The sequence below is a fragment of the Pezoporus flaviventris genome, unplaced genomic scaffold (genome assembly GCF_033815535.1).
Source record: "Pezoporus flaviventris isolate CSIRO_AGI_PZ_B2104156 unplaced genomic scaffold, CSIRO_AGI_Pfla_v1 ptg000043l, whole genome shotgun sequence".
NCBI classification, from domain to species: Eukaryota; Metazoa; Chordata; class Aves; order Psittaciformes; family Psittacidae; genus Pezoporus; species Pezoporus flaviventris.
The window spans coordinates 3086697-3105913 of NW_026892591.1; the positions used below are offsets into that span (position 1 = coordinate 3086697).

Sequence of the window (19217 nt, forward strand, 5' to 3'; positions counted from 1 at the left end):
CAAGAGCCCAAGCTTTGTCTCACTTTTATTGACTCAATTGCACGGCCCGTTTCCCCATGACACTGGCATGTGGCAGGTCAGAGACACTCATTTCCCACACCCAGGAGCTGAGCATCTCCTCTGGGAAAGAGGAGAAGACCCCAGGAGCCGCTGCTGGGTTCTGCAGGGGCACAAGCAACAACTCCAGTTACTGAGGAAGAGGACGAAGCTGCGAGTGAAGCCATGGCCATGCAGCAGCACCGGGCCAGGCCCCTGCTGCCCCCAGCCAGGGACTTCTGCCTTTCACAGTTCATACCTGGATCCACAGTGAGTGGATCACAGTGATCCACAGGGAGAAACACTGGCTTCAGAGAGTCCTTACGAGGGGAACGTGCTCTGGGAGTGCGCATCCTTCATCACCTGCCAGAACCAGACACGGTGCAAGGCCAAGCTCCTGGGAACAGCAGGGGTGGGAAGGAAACGAACCCCCCACATCTCTCTTCACTGGGAATGTCCTGGTGCCAGGGGGTTGCTGGGGAGTTGCTGAAGAAAGGAGCAGCCAGGACAAGGCACAGAGCAGTGGCGCAGCTCCACTGCCAAAGGGTGGTTGGTGTGTGTGGAGGCAGCAGCTCCATCGCACAAGCCAGTTCGAAGCAGGCTTCTGCTGCTGTGCAGGGGCTGTAACTGCAGCTGGGCTGCTTGTGCCCAGCAAAGGAGCAGCGGGACGCAGTCTGTGACTGCCACCACCCCCTGAAGGACACGGGCACCTTGGAGCCTGCCTCCTCCCTGCTCTCGGGGTGTTTCACCGGAGGACACCTAACAGGCAGAGCACTTCCAGGGATGATCCCAATGACAGCAGCTCCTCCAGCTGCTGCTGAGGAATGTGCAAATGAAGCACAGAGACAGCAGAGCCCAGCCGCATCCTGCCAAGCGGCTGCAGTGAGGGCCTGTCCTGTGAGGGGAGTGTGTAACCAGCACTACGAGAGGTCCAGCCTCAAGGTGGTGAAAGGACATCAGCAAACAGAGACTCCAGCTTGCCCCTTTTGGGCTCAGGAAAGCTCCTTTTGGAACCTTAACAGCAGAAGGCAATAATGGGTTTAGCACGTCCGAGCCATCACCTCCCACCCTCAGACCCTCCATCTACCTCTGCCAGACACAGCAAGAGCTGAGTGCATCCGAGACCTGGGGATGAGCCAGGATCCGCAAGGAAAGTGTTCTGTGAGATCACGTCTGCACAGGAAGAGCTTTTCTCACTTTGAAACGTGTTGTGAAATTCTCAGAATTCCAATACTTTCCAATACAAAATGGCTCTGCTCGGAACTGCGTCATTTTACTCCTTCTGGGATTATAATAACTCTTAAAAACACACAACTTTCTAGAAAGGACAGAAACAGCACGACAGAGACCAGAGGAAGGGGAAAGGCTGCTGCAGGATTATCAAAACCAACTTAGTGCAAAGGAGAAGGGGATTTGTCATCAATGTTCTTCAAAGTGTTCTTTGTAAGCTCATTTGGAGAAAAGGCATAGATTTAACCTCTGAATGAGATCAGGCTGCCAGCTTCTAGAACTGAAGCTTAGAACATCAACACAAAAGGACTGGAACACAATATGCATGGCCATTAAAAAATAATGTTATATATAGAGATATATATAGAGAGGGAGATATTTTCCACGTATGGTATTGAGTTATAGGAAAGTGTCCCTGCAGACAGGCACGTTCTACCATCTGGCTCTTTTGGGCCATTTCACATGACAGTGATCAATTCTCTGTCTGTTTGCCACGGTATAAAGTACACACTGACTGCAAAGTCCTTTGGGGGGGATGACTGCTCCCGAGGGCCTCCACAGTTGCCACGTTTCCTGTGTGCACGTGGGGACACCCGGCCCTCCTCGTCTGTGCCAGCCCTGAGGGGCTGCCCCGGCCCAGCAGCCAGGCAGGACGGGCTCACACGGTGGTTTCATCCGCGCTCTTCTTCATGAGCTTGGCGGAGAGGAGGGAGTGGGGCACGGGGTGAGGGCTCCGCGAGGACGGGAGCATCAAACGGACTTTCTGGTTGGTCCTTCGCCACTCCGAGTACAGCTGACAGTGGTACCGGAACGAGACCTGGGGGGGACAACGCGGCAGGAGGGTCACCAAACCCCGGCCCCGCGGCTGCAGCTCTAGAGACCCGGTCACCCATCCGCTCTCCGAGTATTCCTTGCCAAACCACCAGCATCCCCCGCCAAAGGAGACAGCACTGGAAGGGTTGTCACAGAACCGTGGAATTGGGGTGGGAAGAGACCTTACAGCTCCTCCAGTTCCAACCCCCTGGGCAGCACCAGGGCAGAGGGACAGAGTTTGGGTACCAGGCTGGTGAGAGTGGCAGGGAGGAACCACAGCTTCACGCTGGCCACAGGCTGAAGTGAGCGCCTTGTCTGGGCAAAACAAGGGGCTCTCAATAGGGCCAGCCTCACGTGTCTGAACCCAAACAGCCTCCTCCCATCTCACAGATCCTACTGGGTCTTCTCTGCCCTTTGCAACCGTCTCCCCTTGATCCATAACAACAGCACAGCGGCTGGACTCGCTTGGCCGGGAGAGAATGCGAAGACCCAAGGGACCTGAACGAGAAGCTGCAGTTTTAGAGCAGCCCTGCAAGGGGGAGCTTCGAGCTGTGCTTCCCCAGCAGGCTGGGCTCCTCCCTGTGTCCTTCAGCATCCTTTCCACCACTGCCGCTTGTCTCACAGCTCCTGCTGACTCCTTAGCTTTGAAATTAAACTTGCCTAGAGTTTCTGGAGGAAGGAACAAAGCGAACATGTATTTCCCTCCTATTTATTTCCCTACAAATTATGAGCAAGAGAATTAAATACTGAATCCAGTCAGCAACTTGTCAAAACCAAGCTTTCATCCTCTGTAAGAGTACAGGAAACATTTGCCCAGCAAGTAGGAAGAGTAGCTGACAAGGAAAAGCCAGTATTCCTATTACACACAGGAAGAGCTGCGGTCCATGGTAAATGTGAATAAAGGGGCTTCACTTCATGTCCTTCTCTGTTCAAGGGAATGTGAAGCTCAGCAGAACTAGAGCCCTTTTAGTCAGCACTTGCACTTTTAGAAAACCCTCCAGTTTTTCCATTTCAGCCAGATTTCCAGCTCCTCCAGACCAGTCCTGGGACACAGAAGCACTTCCTCTTAAGGTTTCCAGTTTTAGCTTAGCTTTCACAGAAATGAACCTCCTGTAGCACGTACATGAGACTTCCCTTAACAGCTCCCTGTGCACTGCAGTTACAGCATGTTTTGACAGCAGCACTCATCAGGCACCCATTGCAACCACCACCCCCCAGTGAAGGCTGCAACACCAGCTTACCCTCTCCTGGCACCCAAGTCTGTGTAGGAGAGCTCCAAGGACCATCCCGGCCCCAGGGGAAGGTGTTGCTCTGAGAAATCAGAGCATGAGATGGCAGGGAAATGGGCTGTGGCATTTCTCCTGCCAGCAGTTTGGGGTCCAACTCCTCCTCCTCCAGGGGCTGCACTTTTGCCCTTCCCTTCCCAAAATCATGCTTCCCAGCAAGCAGCTGGAAAAGCGTTAGACAGGGTTCTTGTAGCCCCTTTAGGCACTGGAGCTGCTCTCAGGTCTCCCCTTCAGGAGCCTTCTCTTCTCCAGGCTGACCCAGCCCAGCTCTCTCAGCCTGGCTCCAGAGCAGAGCTGCTCCAGCCCTCGCAGCAGCTCTGTGGCCTCCTCTGGCCTCGCTTCAACAGCTCCACATCCCTCTGGTGCTGCTGCCCCAGAGCTGGATCAGGACTGCAGGGGGGGCCCCACAAGAGCAGGGTAGAGAGGGCCTAATATTTAGAGATCTGTTATTTAGGGGGTTAAACATTTTCCAGATGGGTACCAATTCTGTGTTTCTTCTAGAAAACAGGAACAGGCACCACCACTGGAGCACTGCCTGCCCCCAGCACCAGATCTTCCCACCCAGCTCTGCACCCTGGTACATGACACCCCGGGGAGCACTGTTCCTGTGTCAATCTGGAAAGCAGATCATCAGGAAGTGGTTTCTCATTCTCAGCAAGCAGCTCCTATTTGAAGTAAATTAAATGGACCTTCAAAAGAAAGAGCCCAAGGTTTTCTCCCAGGGGGAGGCAGGAACATGGGGTGAGCCAGGACTTTCATCTCCCTTCTGAACAGAAACAAGGCCCTGGGCAGCAGCCACTTACCAGCGTCCAAAGGACGTAGATTGTGAAAAGTGCTATGGTTAGTGCTATGAGTCCGATGGCCTCCAGCCGGCTGTTGAACTGCAAATGATCCTGGGCTCCACGCAGACACAGCCAGCCCGAGATGGCAGCCAGGGGAGTAATGAACAGGAAACACACCATGTCACAGAAGAGTGTCCTCTTCTCATTGCGGGGACCGGGATCCTTCAGCCACTGCAGGAGGGAAGGGGAAGAGGGCATTAGGCAGCGGCACTCGGAGCACGTAGCCTGCAAGCGGAACAGGATTGCTACGGTGGTGAGCTCTGATGTGCTCTCTGCAGTCTGTATGGACGCACATAAACCTTAACAAAAATAGAGAGTGGCAAGGGTATTTGTAACAACAACCAGCGAGGGAAAGGGAAGAGACAGCTGAAGAACATCATAGAATTATAGAATGGTCTGGGTTGGAAGGGACCTCAAAGCTCATCCAGCTCCACCCCACTGCATGGGCAGGGACACCTTCCACCAGAGCAGGCTGCTCCAAGCCCCATCCAACCTGGCCTGACAGGTCTTGGACTAAGCTTCAACAAAAACATATCCAGGACTCTGCAACTGGTGTAGGGACTATGGGAAACCAGGGCATTGGGGTCTGTGGCCAGGCCAAGCTGTAGGAGAGCCCATTCTGTGTATTCCTTCTTATTTTCAGGCTTGCTTTCTTGCCTCCCAGGCACAAAATGATCTGCAGCACTTTGCTCTGTGCTACCAAGAAGCTTTGCAGCTCTCAAAAATCAGCAGGCTGCAGAACTTAGGAAGCTCTGTTGCAGGAAGGTTTCCCTCAACCCGTAACCTCTAAATGTTCAACTACTTTTAGGAGTCCCGACCTGCTTCCAGTGTGGATTCATTTTAGCTACTTGACTTTAATAGCAGAAATTGTCCTAGTTTTCCTGGGATTTTGCTATTTTCAGCCTTTCCTTTCCTTTTTTTAGAACAGTGCTTTCTGTGGTTCCTACCAATACCCAGGGCTGTTACAGCACATTCCTAGTGAGAGTTCTTTACACTGGATGGGCTGCTGGATCCTTCCTTCTTTCCTGCACAAGGATGACTGGTCTCTATTAAGATTGAAAACTAATCAAATAAATAAGAAGAGAGAGAGAACATGGTTGAAAAGGCACAGTCAGAGCAGGGCAGGGAATATCCCCATGGCAGCCAGGCACATCTTACTGCCAGCCCTGGTGCCCACCTTTGAACGGGCAGGATGAAAAAGGACCCACCTGAGAGCTATGCACACAAAGCTCCTTCTCAACAGGGGAAACCAGAGTTTAAACAGCCATACACAAGGGCTGGTGGCAGGTATGCAAGAAATTTGTAAGGCCACAATGGAGCACAGGTATGCTGAGCACATGGCTGGCCAGAAAGACAAGCAGAAAGTGTTGACCCAAGGGGAGGGTGGAGGGTGCACAAAAGTCAGAGCAAACTAAAGTGAGGGATGTACGAGGCACAGGGTCACTGGCCTTGAACACTGCCAGGGATGGGGCAGCCACAGCTTCTCTGGGCACCCTGTGCCAGCGCCTCAGCACCCTCACAGGAAGAACCTCTACTTTATATCTAACCTAAGTATCCCCTGTTTAAGTTTGAACCCATTTCCCCTTGTTCTGTCACTACAGTCCCTGATGAAGAGCCCCTCTCCAGCATCCTTGTAGCCCCCTTCAGACACTAGAAGCTGCTCTGGGGTCTTCACGCAGCTTCTCCTCTCCAGACTCAACAAACCAAATTCTCTCAGTCTGTCTTCATCTCTAGGCCCCTCCACATCCTTGTGGCCTCCTCTGGAAGAATCTCAGGGACTGAAGGCAGAAAGGTATTTCACTGCATGTTATTCTATTTATATTCCTTGTGAACTTTGAAACTCTTTCTTCCTCCCCAAGATGGGAGCCAAACATGTAAAGGCAGGAAGCAAATTAATTTCCTTTTGAAGTAGTTGATTTACTTTGTCAATATGCACTGACACAGTAACAACCAGAACACAATCAGGCACCCAAAGGGCGCGGGGCTCCTGGCACAGCAGCACATTGCTGCATACAGGATTAAAACAAACCTTCCAAACAATCCATAAAGTGGTTTGTCAGCTTAAACAATTTGTGTGGGGAAAACTATCAAGTAAACATGGGAAAGCAACAAAAGCACAACTTGGTCTTCTTCCAGGCCAAATCCACATAACAACTGCTTCCATGCTGCAATCATGTGCGAGACTAAAGGGAAAGAGCTGGCTGCTTGCTGCCCAAGGAGAGCAGGAGCTGCATGAGTGCTAGGAATGGTGGGCAGGAGAGGAACTGAGCCAAGCAGCGCTGCAGGTTACCAGGACACTTTTCTACACAGCAGCAAGTGCTTCTGTGCTTGATGTCACCACAGGAAATGCCATGACACGTCCAAATATAAGATCAAGGCATTGCCAGGAGCTGCACCTCTGAGAGACCCGACCAGCAGGACGTCCTCTAGATCCTCAGAGCGCAGACAGGGCCGGACAGAGTGGTGACGATGGGCATGGAAGGAAGAGACTGGTGCTGACAAGTGCCAAGAGTGCAGGGATGAATTATTTCCAGCGTAGACCCCAAAGAGGCCGTTCCAGATTTGCAGAGCAGAGCCAGGGACTACACAAAGAAATACCACGAGTATCCAGGGTGGGATCTGAGAAGAGCATCTCCAGACAGCAAATGCAAGCAAAATGGGGGGTGGAACTGGCTGAGCTTTAAGGTCCCTTCCAACCCAAACCAGTCTGTGGTTCTATGACACGAGAGGAATGGAACTCAGCTGGAGCCAAGAGGGATTTGGTTTTCACTAGACAGAGGAATCAAACTTGCACTGAGGAAAGAGAGACCCAAGCTGGGGAATGGGTTAGAGGAGCACAGCCCAGGCAGAGGATGGTGCAAGGAGTTCAGCAGAAGAGTTCAAGGAAAGCCCAGAAAAGTCTGCCTGGAAAGAAGATAAGGCTGGAGGAAGGGTGGGGGAGAGCTGCCACCACAGCTCAGTTCTCTGAACTGGAGGGGGGGCACCCAGAGGCAACATTTCTGCTCCTAATAACACAAGCAGGAATGGCAGTATCACCACTGTTCCTCCCTGCAAAACTCCCTTTGCTTGTACGCAGCAGCATCTCCCACAGAATAATAACCCACTGCACCATGAATGCACGGCAACCTATGGCCTGGACATTTCATCTGCATATCTACTGCTGAAGTCTTCCAGGTAACACAGAAATGTATTTGCCAGTCAAAAAGACTGTGCCAGCCACTCTGTCCTTTCACAGCACAGTGAGCTGGCCTCAGACCCTGCCCGGGCACCGGCAGCTGCAGTTCCACTCTCCATCTCCACCTGCACTGGTTCAAAACAAGCCCCCAAAAACCACTCAGCCCATCCACCTCGCAGCCTGACAGGGAACCAAAGCCTTCTGTGGGGCTTTTCTTCCAGCTTTCAAACAGCTTCTGAGCTAAAAAAACAACTGAACTGCAGGAGAGATCCTCCCCACACCATAGCCCAGGCCAGAGCTGGCTCCAGGCTCAGACAAGTCTCCAGCTCCTGGTTCAGAGATCAAGGATGCTGGCAGAGAACACTGTTACTATTTTTACATTGAACAAACCACAACAGAAATAAATGGCTGCTTAAAGAACATAAAATCCAATTCTACTAAAAAATTCTCTTTAATCCATGCTGAACAAGGGGGCTGCCTTCCCTCCCTAAAGGAGGCTGCTGGGTATCACAATGATAGGTGCCCCAGAAAACCTCATGGGGAAATGAATACCTTGGTCTTGTGAGCAGGGGTACAAGAACACATAACAGCCACACATGATAAACCACATTAGCTAGTAGGCATCTTTCACCCCAACCTGTGAACATGTAAAGACCACTCTGTTATGCAGATATACAAAAGGACTGAAGTAAAAACTAAGGCAATTCTGGATGTGGCATTTCCTGACTTCCAAGAACTTTCTGCAGCTCTGCAGAAGCATTTCCACTCCACCATGTCACTGCCCACAACTCCCACAAAAACGTCTCCTCCAGTCCACAGGCAGCTCCCAGCCTCCCTCCTCCTGAAGGCTTTTTAAACACACACAGACAGAGCTGGATTGTCATGGAGCTGCATCCCCAGAGCGTAAGCAAGGAAGGGGATTCTCCCCCTCTGCTGTGCTCTAGTGAGACCCCTCCTTCAGTCCTGATCCAGCACTGGGGCAACAGCACAAGAGGGATGTGGAGCTGTTGAAGCAAGGCCAGAGGAGGCCACGGAGCTGCTGCGAGGGCTGGAGCAGCTCTGCTCTGGGGCCAGGCTGAGAGAGCTGGGCTGGGTCAGCCTGGAGAAGAGAAGGCTCCTGAAGGGGAGACCTTAGAGCAGCTCCAGTGCCTAAAGGGGCTGAAGGAAAGCTGGAGAGGGGCTTGGGACAAGGACCTGTAGGGACAGGCCAAGGGGAATGGCTTTAACCTGCAGAGGAGAGACTGAGATGAGCTCTTAGGCAGAAGCTCTTCCCTGGGAGGGTGCTGAGGCGCTGGCACAGGGTGCCCAGAGAAGCTGTGGCTGCCCCATCCCTGGCAGTGTTCAAGGCCAGGTTGGACACAGGGGCTTGGAGCAAGCTGCTCCAGTGGAAGGGGTCCCTGCCTGTGGCAGGGGTTAGGACTGAATGAGCTTTAAGGTCCCTTCTAACCTGAGCCTTAGGTCCTACAGCCTGACACTGGTGAGCGGCACACAGGGGTTCACAGAGTTGCCCCAAACTTCTACTACATTTTTCCAGTAACATCACTTGGTCTTATAAGAGACTTGATGTCTCTACACAAATTGTTCTGAGTGGATGCTAAGGAGGAGGAGGAGACAGCAAGAACCACAAGGACAGCAGGGCAAATCATTTGCTCTCAAGTGGTAAGGAACTCAAAGTGAAGCAGGAAGAAAGCAGTACCTCTGTCAAAGGTCTCGGTCTTCTCTCTACAACAAATTCTGTGTGGCAGAGCTCACAGTAACTTGTGTTGGAGGAGGATAACCATTTTTCCAGGCAGCTCTTGTGCACGGTGCCCAGTGTTCCTGTGCAGTCACACGGGGAAAGCAGTCCCTCCCCACTTCCACCTTCATGACAGATTCGACAGATGGGACCATCACTAAAGAGCAGACAAAGAGAACGAAATCACTGTCAGAGCAGGCAGAACCATACAGCCACGTCAGAGAATGGGTCTGAGCCCACCAAGTCCAAGAAGGGCACATGCACAGCAGGCAGCACATGGCAGAGTGTGCCAGGCAAGAAACCCGTGTCAAAGGAGCATGGAGATGTTTTAGGTCAGTAAAATCTGGATGGTGCTGATGAGCACCACAGCACCCAAGACAACCTGGCACATCAGCTTGGCCAGCTCAGCTCAGACACTGACCTGAAACCAGCCCTGGAGCACTGATGCAATCCAGAAGCCCAAAGCAAAGCTGGGTGATCCACAGTGGTCACAGCATGCCCCAGCCCACCTGGTCTAGTGGAAATTGTCCCTGCTCATGGCAGGGGGTTAGAACTGAGATGAGCTTTAAGGTCCATTCCATCCCAAACCAGGCTGTGAGTCTATGATTCTATCTCACTTCCCACCTTTCAACCAACCATTTCTTTCATACAACCATTCTTTTACATCTATAGTTGCACAGATTTGGGGTGGGAGGCAGAGTGAGAAGGGGACATCTGTATTTCAAACACCCTATTGCATGTCCTCTTGAAATCCAGGTGAGTTATGTCTCCTGTCACCTTTTCCCAAACACTGCTGACAGTACTAAAAGCCCCACATCTCACAGTTCATAATCCACTGCCTTTAAAAACACATCTGACAGCAAAAGAACTTTGTGGGATTGCAACACACTGGTCAGAACAAGCAGTCTGCAAGCAGCAGCACATCTCCATCAGTTTGCACAACCAGGCAAAGCAAGAGTCAGACACAGAAAACCAGGGCAAAGAAAAGGAGTGGACTGAGGAAAAATGCTGCTGGGACACAAAGGGAAGAGCCAGCAAGAAAATACATCAGGAAAGGGATCTTGCTTCTCCTTTACTGGGCTGATGTGCATCACAACCTATCTCTACCCCTTTCAATTCAATGTTTAGCAGGTTTCATTCCAGTTGGGCCTGTTAATCATATTTAGGGCTGTGAGGCATCATAAACGCACTGCACCATCCCCTTCTCCCTACCAAACATCCCTGGTGAACCACTGACCCTTGGTCTCTCCTCCTTGACATGTGCCTTTTATTTAGGGGACTTCTTCAGCCAGTAAAACTCCTGCGATGGGAGTCTGGAGAGGAGGTGGAAACCCCATCCTCAGAGACACTGAAAAGTGCCCCAGCCAAGCCTCTGAGCAGCCTGACCCCTCTTTGAAGTTGGCCTTGCTCTGACAGGAGGCTGGACCCCCAGAATTCCCTTCCAACTTGGCATCATTTGATGACTCTGCACCCTCCACTCCCATAAAGCTCAGGGCTGGATCAGTGACAAAATGACAGTCCCCTCACACGGCCCCAGTGACAGGGACAGACCAAAAGAACCCCCAAGCCTCCAGTGCTCTCATGCATCTGCTATTTCCTTAGAAAAGCATCTGTAAGATATTTCATCCCTTCTCTTCCTGTTTGAGAAGTTTCATATTTCCAGTGCATTAATATAACCTTGGCTACCAAGAAACAAATCCAGAAGGAAAAAATTTGCTGACCTTGCAAGAAACAATTTCTTATCAGCCTCCATTTTCCTTCCTTCCTATCCAGAGGGGAAGGTTCTGGTCACAATCCCAACACCCTCAGACACAGTTTTCCAGCAGGCTGTAGAGACTCTATCAGTAATTCAACATTCCAGTATAGTCACACTGCTTCTGGCTTCATTCTGTTAAGGGATAAGAGACTGAAACCTACCCCCACCAAAATGAACAAACTGGTGTCCCACCAAGACACATGAGGAACCCTGGTGGGATTTTTTTAACCAGGCAGGTTCCCCACACAATTATTACACCTCCACAAGCTTTAAGGGGTTGCACAACTTCTCACTCAGCCTATCTGGTGTCAGGGAGGAAGCTCAGCTCCCCTCATGTGCTTATCAACCAGCTCCAGGTTTAGATATAGCAATGACGTGCTCCTCTAGCGTTCCTGCTCTCCTCCCCCACGTTTGCAGTCACCACTTTCACACCTCATCAACGTTTGGCCAAATTCATTGAAAACAAACTAACAGCTGTTAAGAGAGGATCTGAAGACAGAATGTGCCTGGTCTCAGTGGCTGGAGTGCCCCACGCTGCCAAGGGTCCTCTGCTCTGGAAGCTGCTCAAAACAAGTGATGAGAAGTCACATCAAGAAGAGTGAACAAGTGAAGCTGCCACATGTCCCCTCCGGCAATAAATAGGCACTGTGGTTCCTGCAACACAAACACCCTCCTTCCCTGGGGCTGCAAATTAACACCACACTTTTACTCCGTGACCATCCTGAAACAGAGGCTGTGCTCCATTTTCAGCTCTTAAATCACAGAATCCCAGACTGGTTTGGATTGGAAGGGACAAAGCTCATCCAGCTCCACCCCACTGCATGGGCAGGGACACCTTCCACTAGAGCAGGTTGCTCCAAGCCCTGTGCAACCTGGCCTTGAACACTGTCTCCAGAGCAGAGCTGCTCCAGCCCTTGCAGCATCTCTGCGGCCTCTCTGGACTTTCACCAGCAGCTCCACATCCCTCCTGTATTGTAGCCCAAGAGCTGAATGCAGGACTGCAGGGGGTCTCAGGAGAGAGCATCTCCACACAGCTCTTGCTACTGTGGCATCCCACCTTCACTGCTGCTCAGCAAGGACTTGGCAGAGGCACACAGGCAGAGGCTGCCCCATCTCAGCTGGAGCAGCCGCAGGCCTGGAGGGAGTTGATGAATGTGCAAGTCCCAGGCCCACCAGGACATGGAACGGGTGTGGGCTCCCACAGAGACAGCACAGGCCTGGGAAGCATCTGGCTAACGAAGACTGACTCCCAACATTAGCGCTCTGGAGAACTCCACAGCACTCTGCTGCCTCCCTCTACCCCTAGAGCCGCAGGAGCAGGAGCAGGAGCAGAAAAGCCCTGCTGGAGTCAGGCCAAAGCCCTTCCCTGCAGCAGCCCTACCTCTGCGCGCCCAGCGCCTTGATGACGGTGGACAGGAGCCGGCCATCCTTGGCAGTGACCTGCGTGACGTACTGCGGGCGGCCGATGTCCGAGTCCTCCACCGACTTGGAGAGGGCGGCGCTCCCCGGGCAGTCGCAGAGGGAGCCGGGCAGGTGGCAGCAGTCCCCAGTCGTCATCGCAGCTCTGGAGCTGGGGGCCGGCACCGGCGGCACAGAGACCTGCGGGAAGAGGGCACCCGGTGAGAGCCAGGGACCGGGACCCCCTCCACCACCCGCCTCGGCTGCCAGCACCCCAGGGACCAACAGCCACTGCTTTTGCTCCCCTTCTGTCCCCTTTAATAGGCTTTGTGAGGCTGTCTTACCATAAAATTAATGCTCCAAGTGTCCTACTTACATAATTTAGCATTGGAATTGCACATTGGCCTTTCTCAGAGAGGATTCCTGGTACCTTTAACCTGGTTAAGGTAGCCCCTCAAAGTGAACGTGCCAATGACGCAGAGATGGGGAAGGCAACCACAAGCCCCTGTCACGCTGGCTACAGCCATTCTGAAAACTGATGCTCACGCCCTCTGTGGAAGCTGCAGTCTCATGTGGACACAGCACTTCAACCACTGCATGTGGCTCAGTGAGAACTGCATGGGGGTCTCCCCAGAGTGCAGCAGAGAGGCAGGATCCCCTCCCTGAGCTGCTGCTCACGCTCCGGGGGTGCAGCCCAGCACACGGGGTGCTTCTGGGCTCAAGCACACACTGAGGGAAGGCAGCACCTTCCCAAGGTGCTAGCAACAGCCACGCTCCTCCCTGGTCGGGATTCTCGCAATCCCAAAGGCAGGCATGCTTTAGCAATTCAGAAAAATCCCGTTTTCTCCCATCTCCTTCAGCCTGGTCCCTATGAGGCAGCTGTGCAGAAATAAAGAGCTGGGGTTACAATTAGTCACAAGCTGAACACAAGCCAACAACATTGTACTGCTAGTGAACACCAAAATCCTTGTGTCTGTCAACAGGGCTGCCTTATGTAAGGCACGCACAGTAATCCCTGTGCAGCAGGGCTCTGGGATCATAGCTGGAATGGTGTCTCATCCCGGTGGCTGTGTTTCAAGAGTAAAACAAACCCATAAAAGATAACTAAAGAAACTGAAAAGGCTAAAAAGCTGGGGGAGGGGAAACACCAAATAAAAATAACTCCAAAACTTACCAAAGAAGAAGAATTACTTGTGTGTCAATTAGGGGTAGGGGGGGAAATCTTCACTCTCCATCTCCTGGAGGTAGAGGCAGGCAAAGAAACCTTTGCCATCCCATCTAAGGAAATGTGGGGGGGTTTATTTCAAGGTCTCTGTGCACAACAGCAGACAAACATTCCCATGGAGCTGCAGTTCCGCCAGGTTCAGCTAAGCCTAAATCAAACTAAAATAGCTAAAGAAAATAAGGGCTTGTTCCTGGTTGGAAGCTGGGCCAGACTACAGGGGAAGAAAACAAAAAGCCAGTATGAGGATGTGCTCGCTGGAGACCTGAAAACACCGAGCTGGGGAAGCACAAGTGTTCTTTCATGTCCTGGAAATGAAGCAACTCTTACACAACCTGTGAGGATGGCTACCGTCGTGGTGAACACGTGCAAGAAGAAGATTGCACTTCACTGGTGTCTCATCACCTTCGATCCTTCCTCTGGATCTCAACAGGCGTAAGCGTGAGCTTGTGGGCAGGTCAACGCCTACTGAAACAAATGGGAATCTTCCCATCAACTTAGAAAGGAACTGAGCAGGCTCAGCACTGCCCTGACTCAGCCTCTCTCCACCTGTGCAAAGAGCACACAGGGTTAGAGTCACTTTTCTTCCTGCTCTCCTTTGATAAAATAAAGGCTACGAGCTCTCCACATTTAAGGAGCAAAAAGTCAGATGATAAATGCCGTTGGAATGACTTAAGTCATTGGTTTGAAGTTAAGGAGTTTTTTCAACTTGAAAAGCTTCTTGCTGAAGCAGGCAGAAGATAGATGTTTTTAATAAAAAAGGTCAGTTCATTTGTTCAGCCAAAATATTGGGTTTTTTTAAGTCCAGAGGAAAAAGGTTCACTTTGCGCATTGGAATAAAGCTGCCCTCGTTCCCTGTGTCCTGGCAGGATTTAGACTGAGGTTCTTTGTGCTCCACATCTGACAGACAGAGGCAACACCATGGCCTTGTCCGCACAGCCCTATTTGGGGCTGGAAGGGAACGGCCACCCGTATCCATCAGGAAACACGTGGCTTTCTGTTACAAGTTATTTGGCGTTTCCTTGTTGGGGTCCATCCCAGGGTGGAACCTGAAGTCAGGGCTTTAGTATCTGACTCATGCCATTCAACAAACACAAAGGAAAAGCAGTAAAGGTTTTCATGGATACACTTAGCAAGGAAGTAACTGAAATCCACAGATAACATCTGCAGCGTGCTTCGGTTCCAATTTCATACCAGCTAAACATGAACAACAGTTTTCAGCCAAGCCAGTCCCTTTCCTGGCTCCCTAAAGCTCAGCTCATCAATATGCTGCCTTTCCTCACAACTGTCAACAGCTCATCGAACCCAAACCCAACATTCATAGAATCATGGAATCAATTAGGTTGGAAAAGACCTTTAAGATCATCAAGTCCAACCATCCCTTCAGCACTGCCAAAGCCACCACTAACCCATGGCCCCTAGCACCACATCTGCACATCCCTTAAAAACCTCCAGGGAAGGTGACTCCAGCACTGCCCTGGACAGCCCGTTCCAATGCCTGAGCACCCTTTCAGTGAAGAAACAATTCCTAACCTCCAGTCTAACCTCCTCTGGTGCGGCTTGAGGCTGTTTCCTCTTATCCTACCCCTTGTTACTTGGGAGAAGAGACCAAACCCACCTCACTACAACCTCCTTCCAGGTACCTGTAGGTACAGGAACTGGATCCTGCCAACTGCTCCTGTTCACAGTATGGATCTTAAAGAGCTTTTTAATAACCAGAACAAACATGCTGACAAATTACACAGCACTTTCGCCTCTCAGCATTCCAAACTGGTTTGGGTTGGAAGGAAACTTAAACCTCCTCCAGTTCCAACCCCTGCCACAGGCAGGGACACCTTCCACTAGAGCAGCTTGCTCCAAGCCCCTGTGTCCAACCTGGCCTTGAGCACTGCTAGGGATGGGGCAGCCACAGCTTCTCTGGGCACCCTGTTCCAACATGCTTCTGGGCAGTTGTAATTTCTGAGCCCATTCCTTGGGGATACATTTCTTATTCTCATTTAAAAAGAAAAAGCCTGCAAGACATTAAGTTTATTATTGATATCCCTTCTGCTGCCACAGTTAGACATGAGCAAATAAATCAGAAGTCTCTTCTCAGCAACACGTTGTATCCCCAGCTTCTGAGCAGATCCAGGATATAAAGGGCTGAGTTTGTGGAGATTACCCAAATTGAAGAAAAACAAACCGTGTTTGTGGAAAGTTGGCTCAGAAAAGTGAGTTATGCACAAGGACTCCAAAACTCAAACACAAGCAGGAAGATGAGCCGGTTCCTTGAGAAGCAGCTTTGCTACTCCGAGGCAGAGACCACAGTGCTGGTACGCCAGGATCCTCTACCTGTCAGTCTTCAGGCATTGCCATGAGGTATGTGATCCAGCTGGTATCATCCAAAGGGCAACAGGGGCATCAAAAGCTCCTCAAATGACTGAGCAGCTTAAGGCTGCAGAGAGATCAGGCTGGACCAGTGCCCTCCATCCAGAAGACATGCCCAGCAGGAAAAAGCAGAAGACAAGGAGCTAAAGGGTTCCCCAGGTCTGTTCTGCACAGACTTTGCAGCCAGGTAAGACAGTTACTCCCCAACACAGGGAAACCATAGCAGGCCAGATGGACACCTTGATCAAAGCCACAAAGAGAAAAGCCACAGTCAAGATGAGAAAGACAACAGGAAAAGCTAAGGCCAAATGACCATGGTAAAGGGGAATTGCTAGGTGCTCCTCTGGACTCCTGGTGGCCCGTCTACAGGATGACTGTCTCAACCAGTGTAAACCCTTGGGCAATTCCGAGGCTTTGATAGAATCCAGAACAAACTGAAATTAGAACCAGCTCCACCTCTTTGTACTCACCAGCTTCTGTACGGATTAGCTTCTCCAGGACATCTCCAGAACAGATAAAACACCTCTTGGCAAGGCTGCCACCAGCCAAGTCTGTTCCTCTCACTGAGAACTTCCCTGATTACCATAACCAAGACGTGGAACCTCACTATGGTGCCACCAGGAGATAACCAAGTTTTGCAGCCAGCATAACGCACCCATCTGCACAGAAGTTCCCAAACCCGTTTTAGCCAACACTTGTATGCACACACTGAGTTTTCTGATCATATGGTCCTACCAACATCATGTGTGTGTGAACGGAAGGTTTTCAGTTGCTAAAGGGCATTTCCAAACATCAATGCTTCCCTTTCCACCACCAGAAAACCATGGATTTCCCAAATCCTGGGGCCCCAGGCTCTGAACACAAACATCTTGAAGGAGACAAGTACAAAGAATTACTTCCTTCACCACATCTAAGCACCTGCTCCCACACAGCCTGTCTCATCCAGCTAACACACATCTTGCCATGGCCCAAGTCCAATCCCTGGCCTGAAACACATCTTTGAGCTCTGCCTGCTGCAGGTGGCTGCAGTGCCTAACAGGTAGACCTGACAGCCCTGCGCTCCAGGCTGGGGACCCCTTCCTATAGGATGTACTGGAGCCAGGCTGGGAGAGCTGGGCTGGTTCAGCCTGAAGAAGAGAAGGCTCCTTAAGGGGAGACCTTAGAGCAGCTCCTTTCCTGGGACAGAGCAGGCCGTGCATTGCAGCTGGAGTGCCAAAATGAACAGTTATCTCTGATCTTTGGAGACTTTTATCTGCCACAAGACACTATGAAAGGGAAGTTTTACTGCCCTTTAATTACCAACATCTGGAAAAACGAACTGCAACATTAGGAGAAAATTCTTTGCAGAGGGTATCTCCAACCCCCAGATCAGCCATTTTAAGAACCAGTTTCGTAAGGAAACATCAGAAAACCAGCTGGGACATGAGAAACACGTGCTGCTCCTCTGAAGACATCAGCACAATTCACAACATAATGCAACTACAGAAACCCTGTGCCACCTCCCTCATCATTTCACTACTCTCTCTCTGCAGGGAAAGAGATACACTAGGAAGACTTGAACGCTTTATTGAAATCAAGAACCAGGGTGAAAGAAAGCAGTTCTCATGCTCACAAAGCATGAAACCAACGACCCGACCACCGGCAAGCATATCCCTGCCCTGCTCCTGCTCAGCAGTGCTGCCTCCTGAAGGCACCAGAGCCATGTGGGCTCTTCTTTCTCTTTTCACCCGTGTCCTCTACCAAAGTACCAGCACCAGCAATGCAAGAACACTCCTGCTTCCTATACACATTGCTTCAGAAGTCTCCTCTTTCAAGAGACGCAGCACCTGCTCAAACTTAAGGACACAGAACTGCTCAAGTGGGTCCAGAGGAGGCCATGAAGACGCTCCAAAGGTTGGAGCAGCTCTGCTCTGGGGCCAGGCTGAGAGAGCTGGGCTGGGGCAGCCTGGAGAAAAGAAGGCTCCTGAAGGGGAGACCTGAGAGCAGCTCCAGTGCCTAAAGGGGCTGCAGGAAACATGGAAAGGGGCTTTGGACAAGGGCCTGCAGGGACAGGCCAAGGGGAATGTCTTTAACTTTCCAGAGGGGAGAATGAGATGAGCTCTTAGGCAGAAGCTCTTCCCTGTGAGGGTGCTGAGGCGCTGGCACAGGGTGCCCAGAGAAGCTGTGGCTGCCCCATCCCTGGCAGTGCTCAAGGCCAGGTTGGACACAGGGGCTTGGAGCAAGCTGCTCCAGTGGAAGGGGTCCCTGCCCGTGGCAGGGGGTGGGGCTGGAAAATTTAAGGTCCCTTCAACATAAATCATTCCATGATTGGAATCAATCATGGAATTGCTTCAGCCCTTGCAGCATCATCTCAGAAGAGACAGTAACACCCCAAGAGGGGAAATAAATCCAGGCAGAGGAGGCCACCTGCAACGAATTCTCTTCCAACAACCACGTACCCGCATGGACACGCAGTCTGACGAACAGACACCAAACCCGGCTGCCCACAGCCCCGGCCCGCAGCGCTTCTCTCCCAGGTTCTGTTTCCACGCAACACCCGCAGGCCCGGGCCGCAGCGCTGCCCTCGCTAAACCCACCCGCTGGGCGGGCAGGGGTCTGCGCCGCCCTCCCCGGCCCCGGGACGCCTGAGGACACCCCCACGGGCGGATCCAACCCCCGCCCGAGCGGGGCCAGGGCACAGGAGGGCTGTCAGGGCTCCCACTTCCCCCCCCCCCGGCACGGCCGGACCGCGGCTCAGCCGCCGCGGACCCGCCCGCAGCGGGGCCCCGCCCATGGGCCCACCCCGGGCGCTGCCGCCGCCGGTGCCGCCCCGCCCCGCCCGGTACCTGCGGTCCCGGCGCCCGCGGCCCCTCAGCGCGGCGCGCGCCGCCCCATCACCGGCTCCTGCGGCCGCCAGGCACCGCCCATCCGCGACCGCCCGCCCCTCCACCGCGGTCTCCGCCAATCACCGCACCTCACTGCGCTGACGCCGGCTCCGGCGTGGCCAATGGGCCTTCAGGGAACCCGGCCGGCGTCGCTACGCGACCTCGCTGGCAACAGCAGCTGGCCAATAGGAGCCCTGCAAGGCAGCTGGGCCCCGCCCATCCCGGGTCTCCTCAGCGCCGGGTCCCTCCGCTGCTCCCTGAGGCGGCCGCGGCTCCGGGAGGGCACGACCCGGCCCCGGGCTCCCTCCCCGCCGCGCCCCCTCCCCGCCGCGCCCGGTGCTGGGTACTGGCGGTAGCGAGCTCCCGCCCGCCGTTCCCCTCAGCCCAGCGCCCCCCACCGGCTGAGGCAGGAGCGGACCCGGCGAGGGCCCAGGCCCAAAGCTCCGTCCCCACCTCCTTCTCGACCGGCGTTTAGGAACAGAACGTCGGACAC

At 52.6% G+C, this 19217-nt stretch overlaps 2 protein-coding genes across 3 annotated transcripts in view; one reads left to right on the forward strand and one right to left on the reverse strand.

Moving 5' to 3' along the window:
• RPL36 (ribosomal protein L36) overlaps positions 1–19217 on the forward strand; it is a 148705-nt gene that overhangs the window by 77924 nt on the left and 51564 nt on the right. The window lies entirely within an intron of this gene.
• Positions 8–18800, reverse strand: MARCHF2 (membrane associated ring-CH-type finger 2). Of its 2 annotated transcripts, XM_061466996.1 has the most exons (5): positions 18686–18800; positions 12255–12472; positions 9079–9274; positions 4169–4378; positions 8–2083 (listed from the first exon to the last, which is right to left on the reverse strand). In XM_061466996.1, exons 2-5 carry the CDS (start codon positions 12428–12430, stop codon positions 1925–1927), a joined length of 741 nt encoding a protein of 246 aa, XP_061322980.1. In that variant the 5' UTR covers positions 12431–12472; positions 18686–18800; the 3' UTR covers positions 8–1924. The 2 variants fall into 2 exon arrangements, with proteins under 2 accessions (XP_061322980.1, XP_061322981.1); XM_061466997.1 differs by lacking the exons at positions 12255–12472; positions 18686–18800 and adding an exon at positions 10839–11636.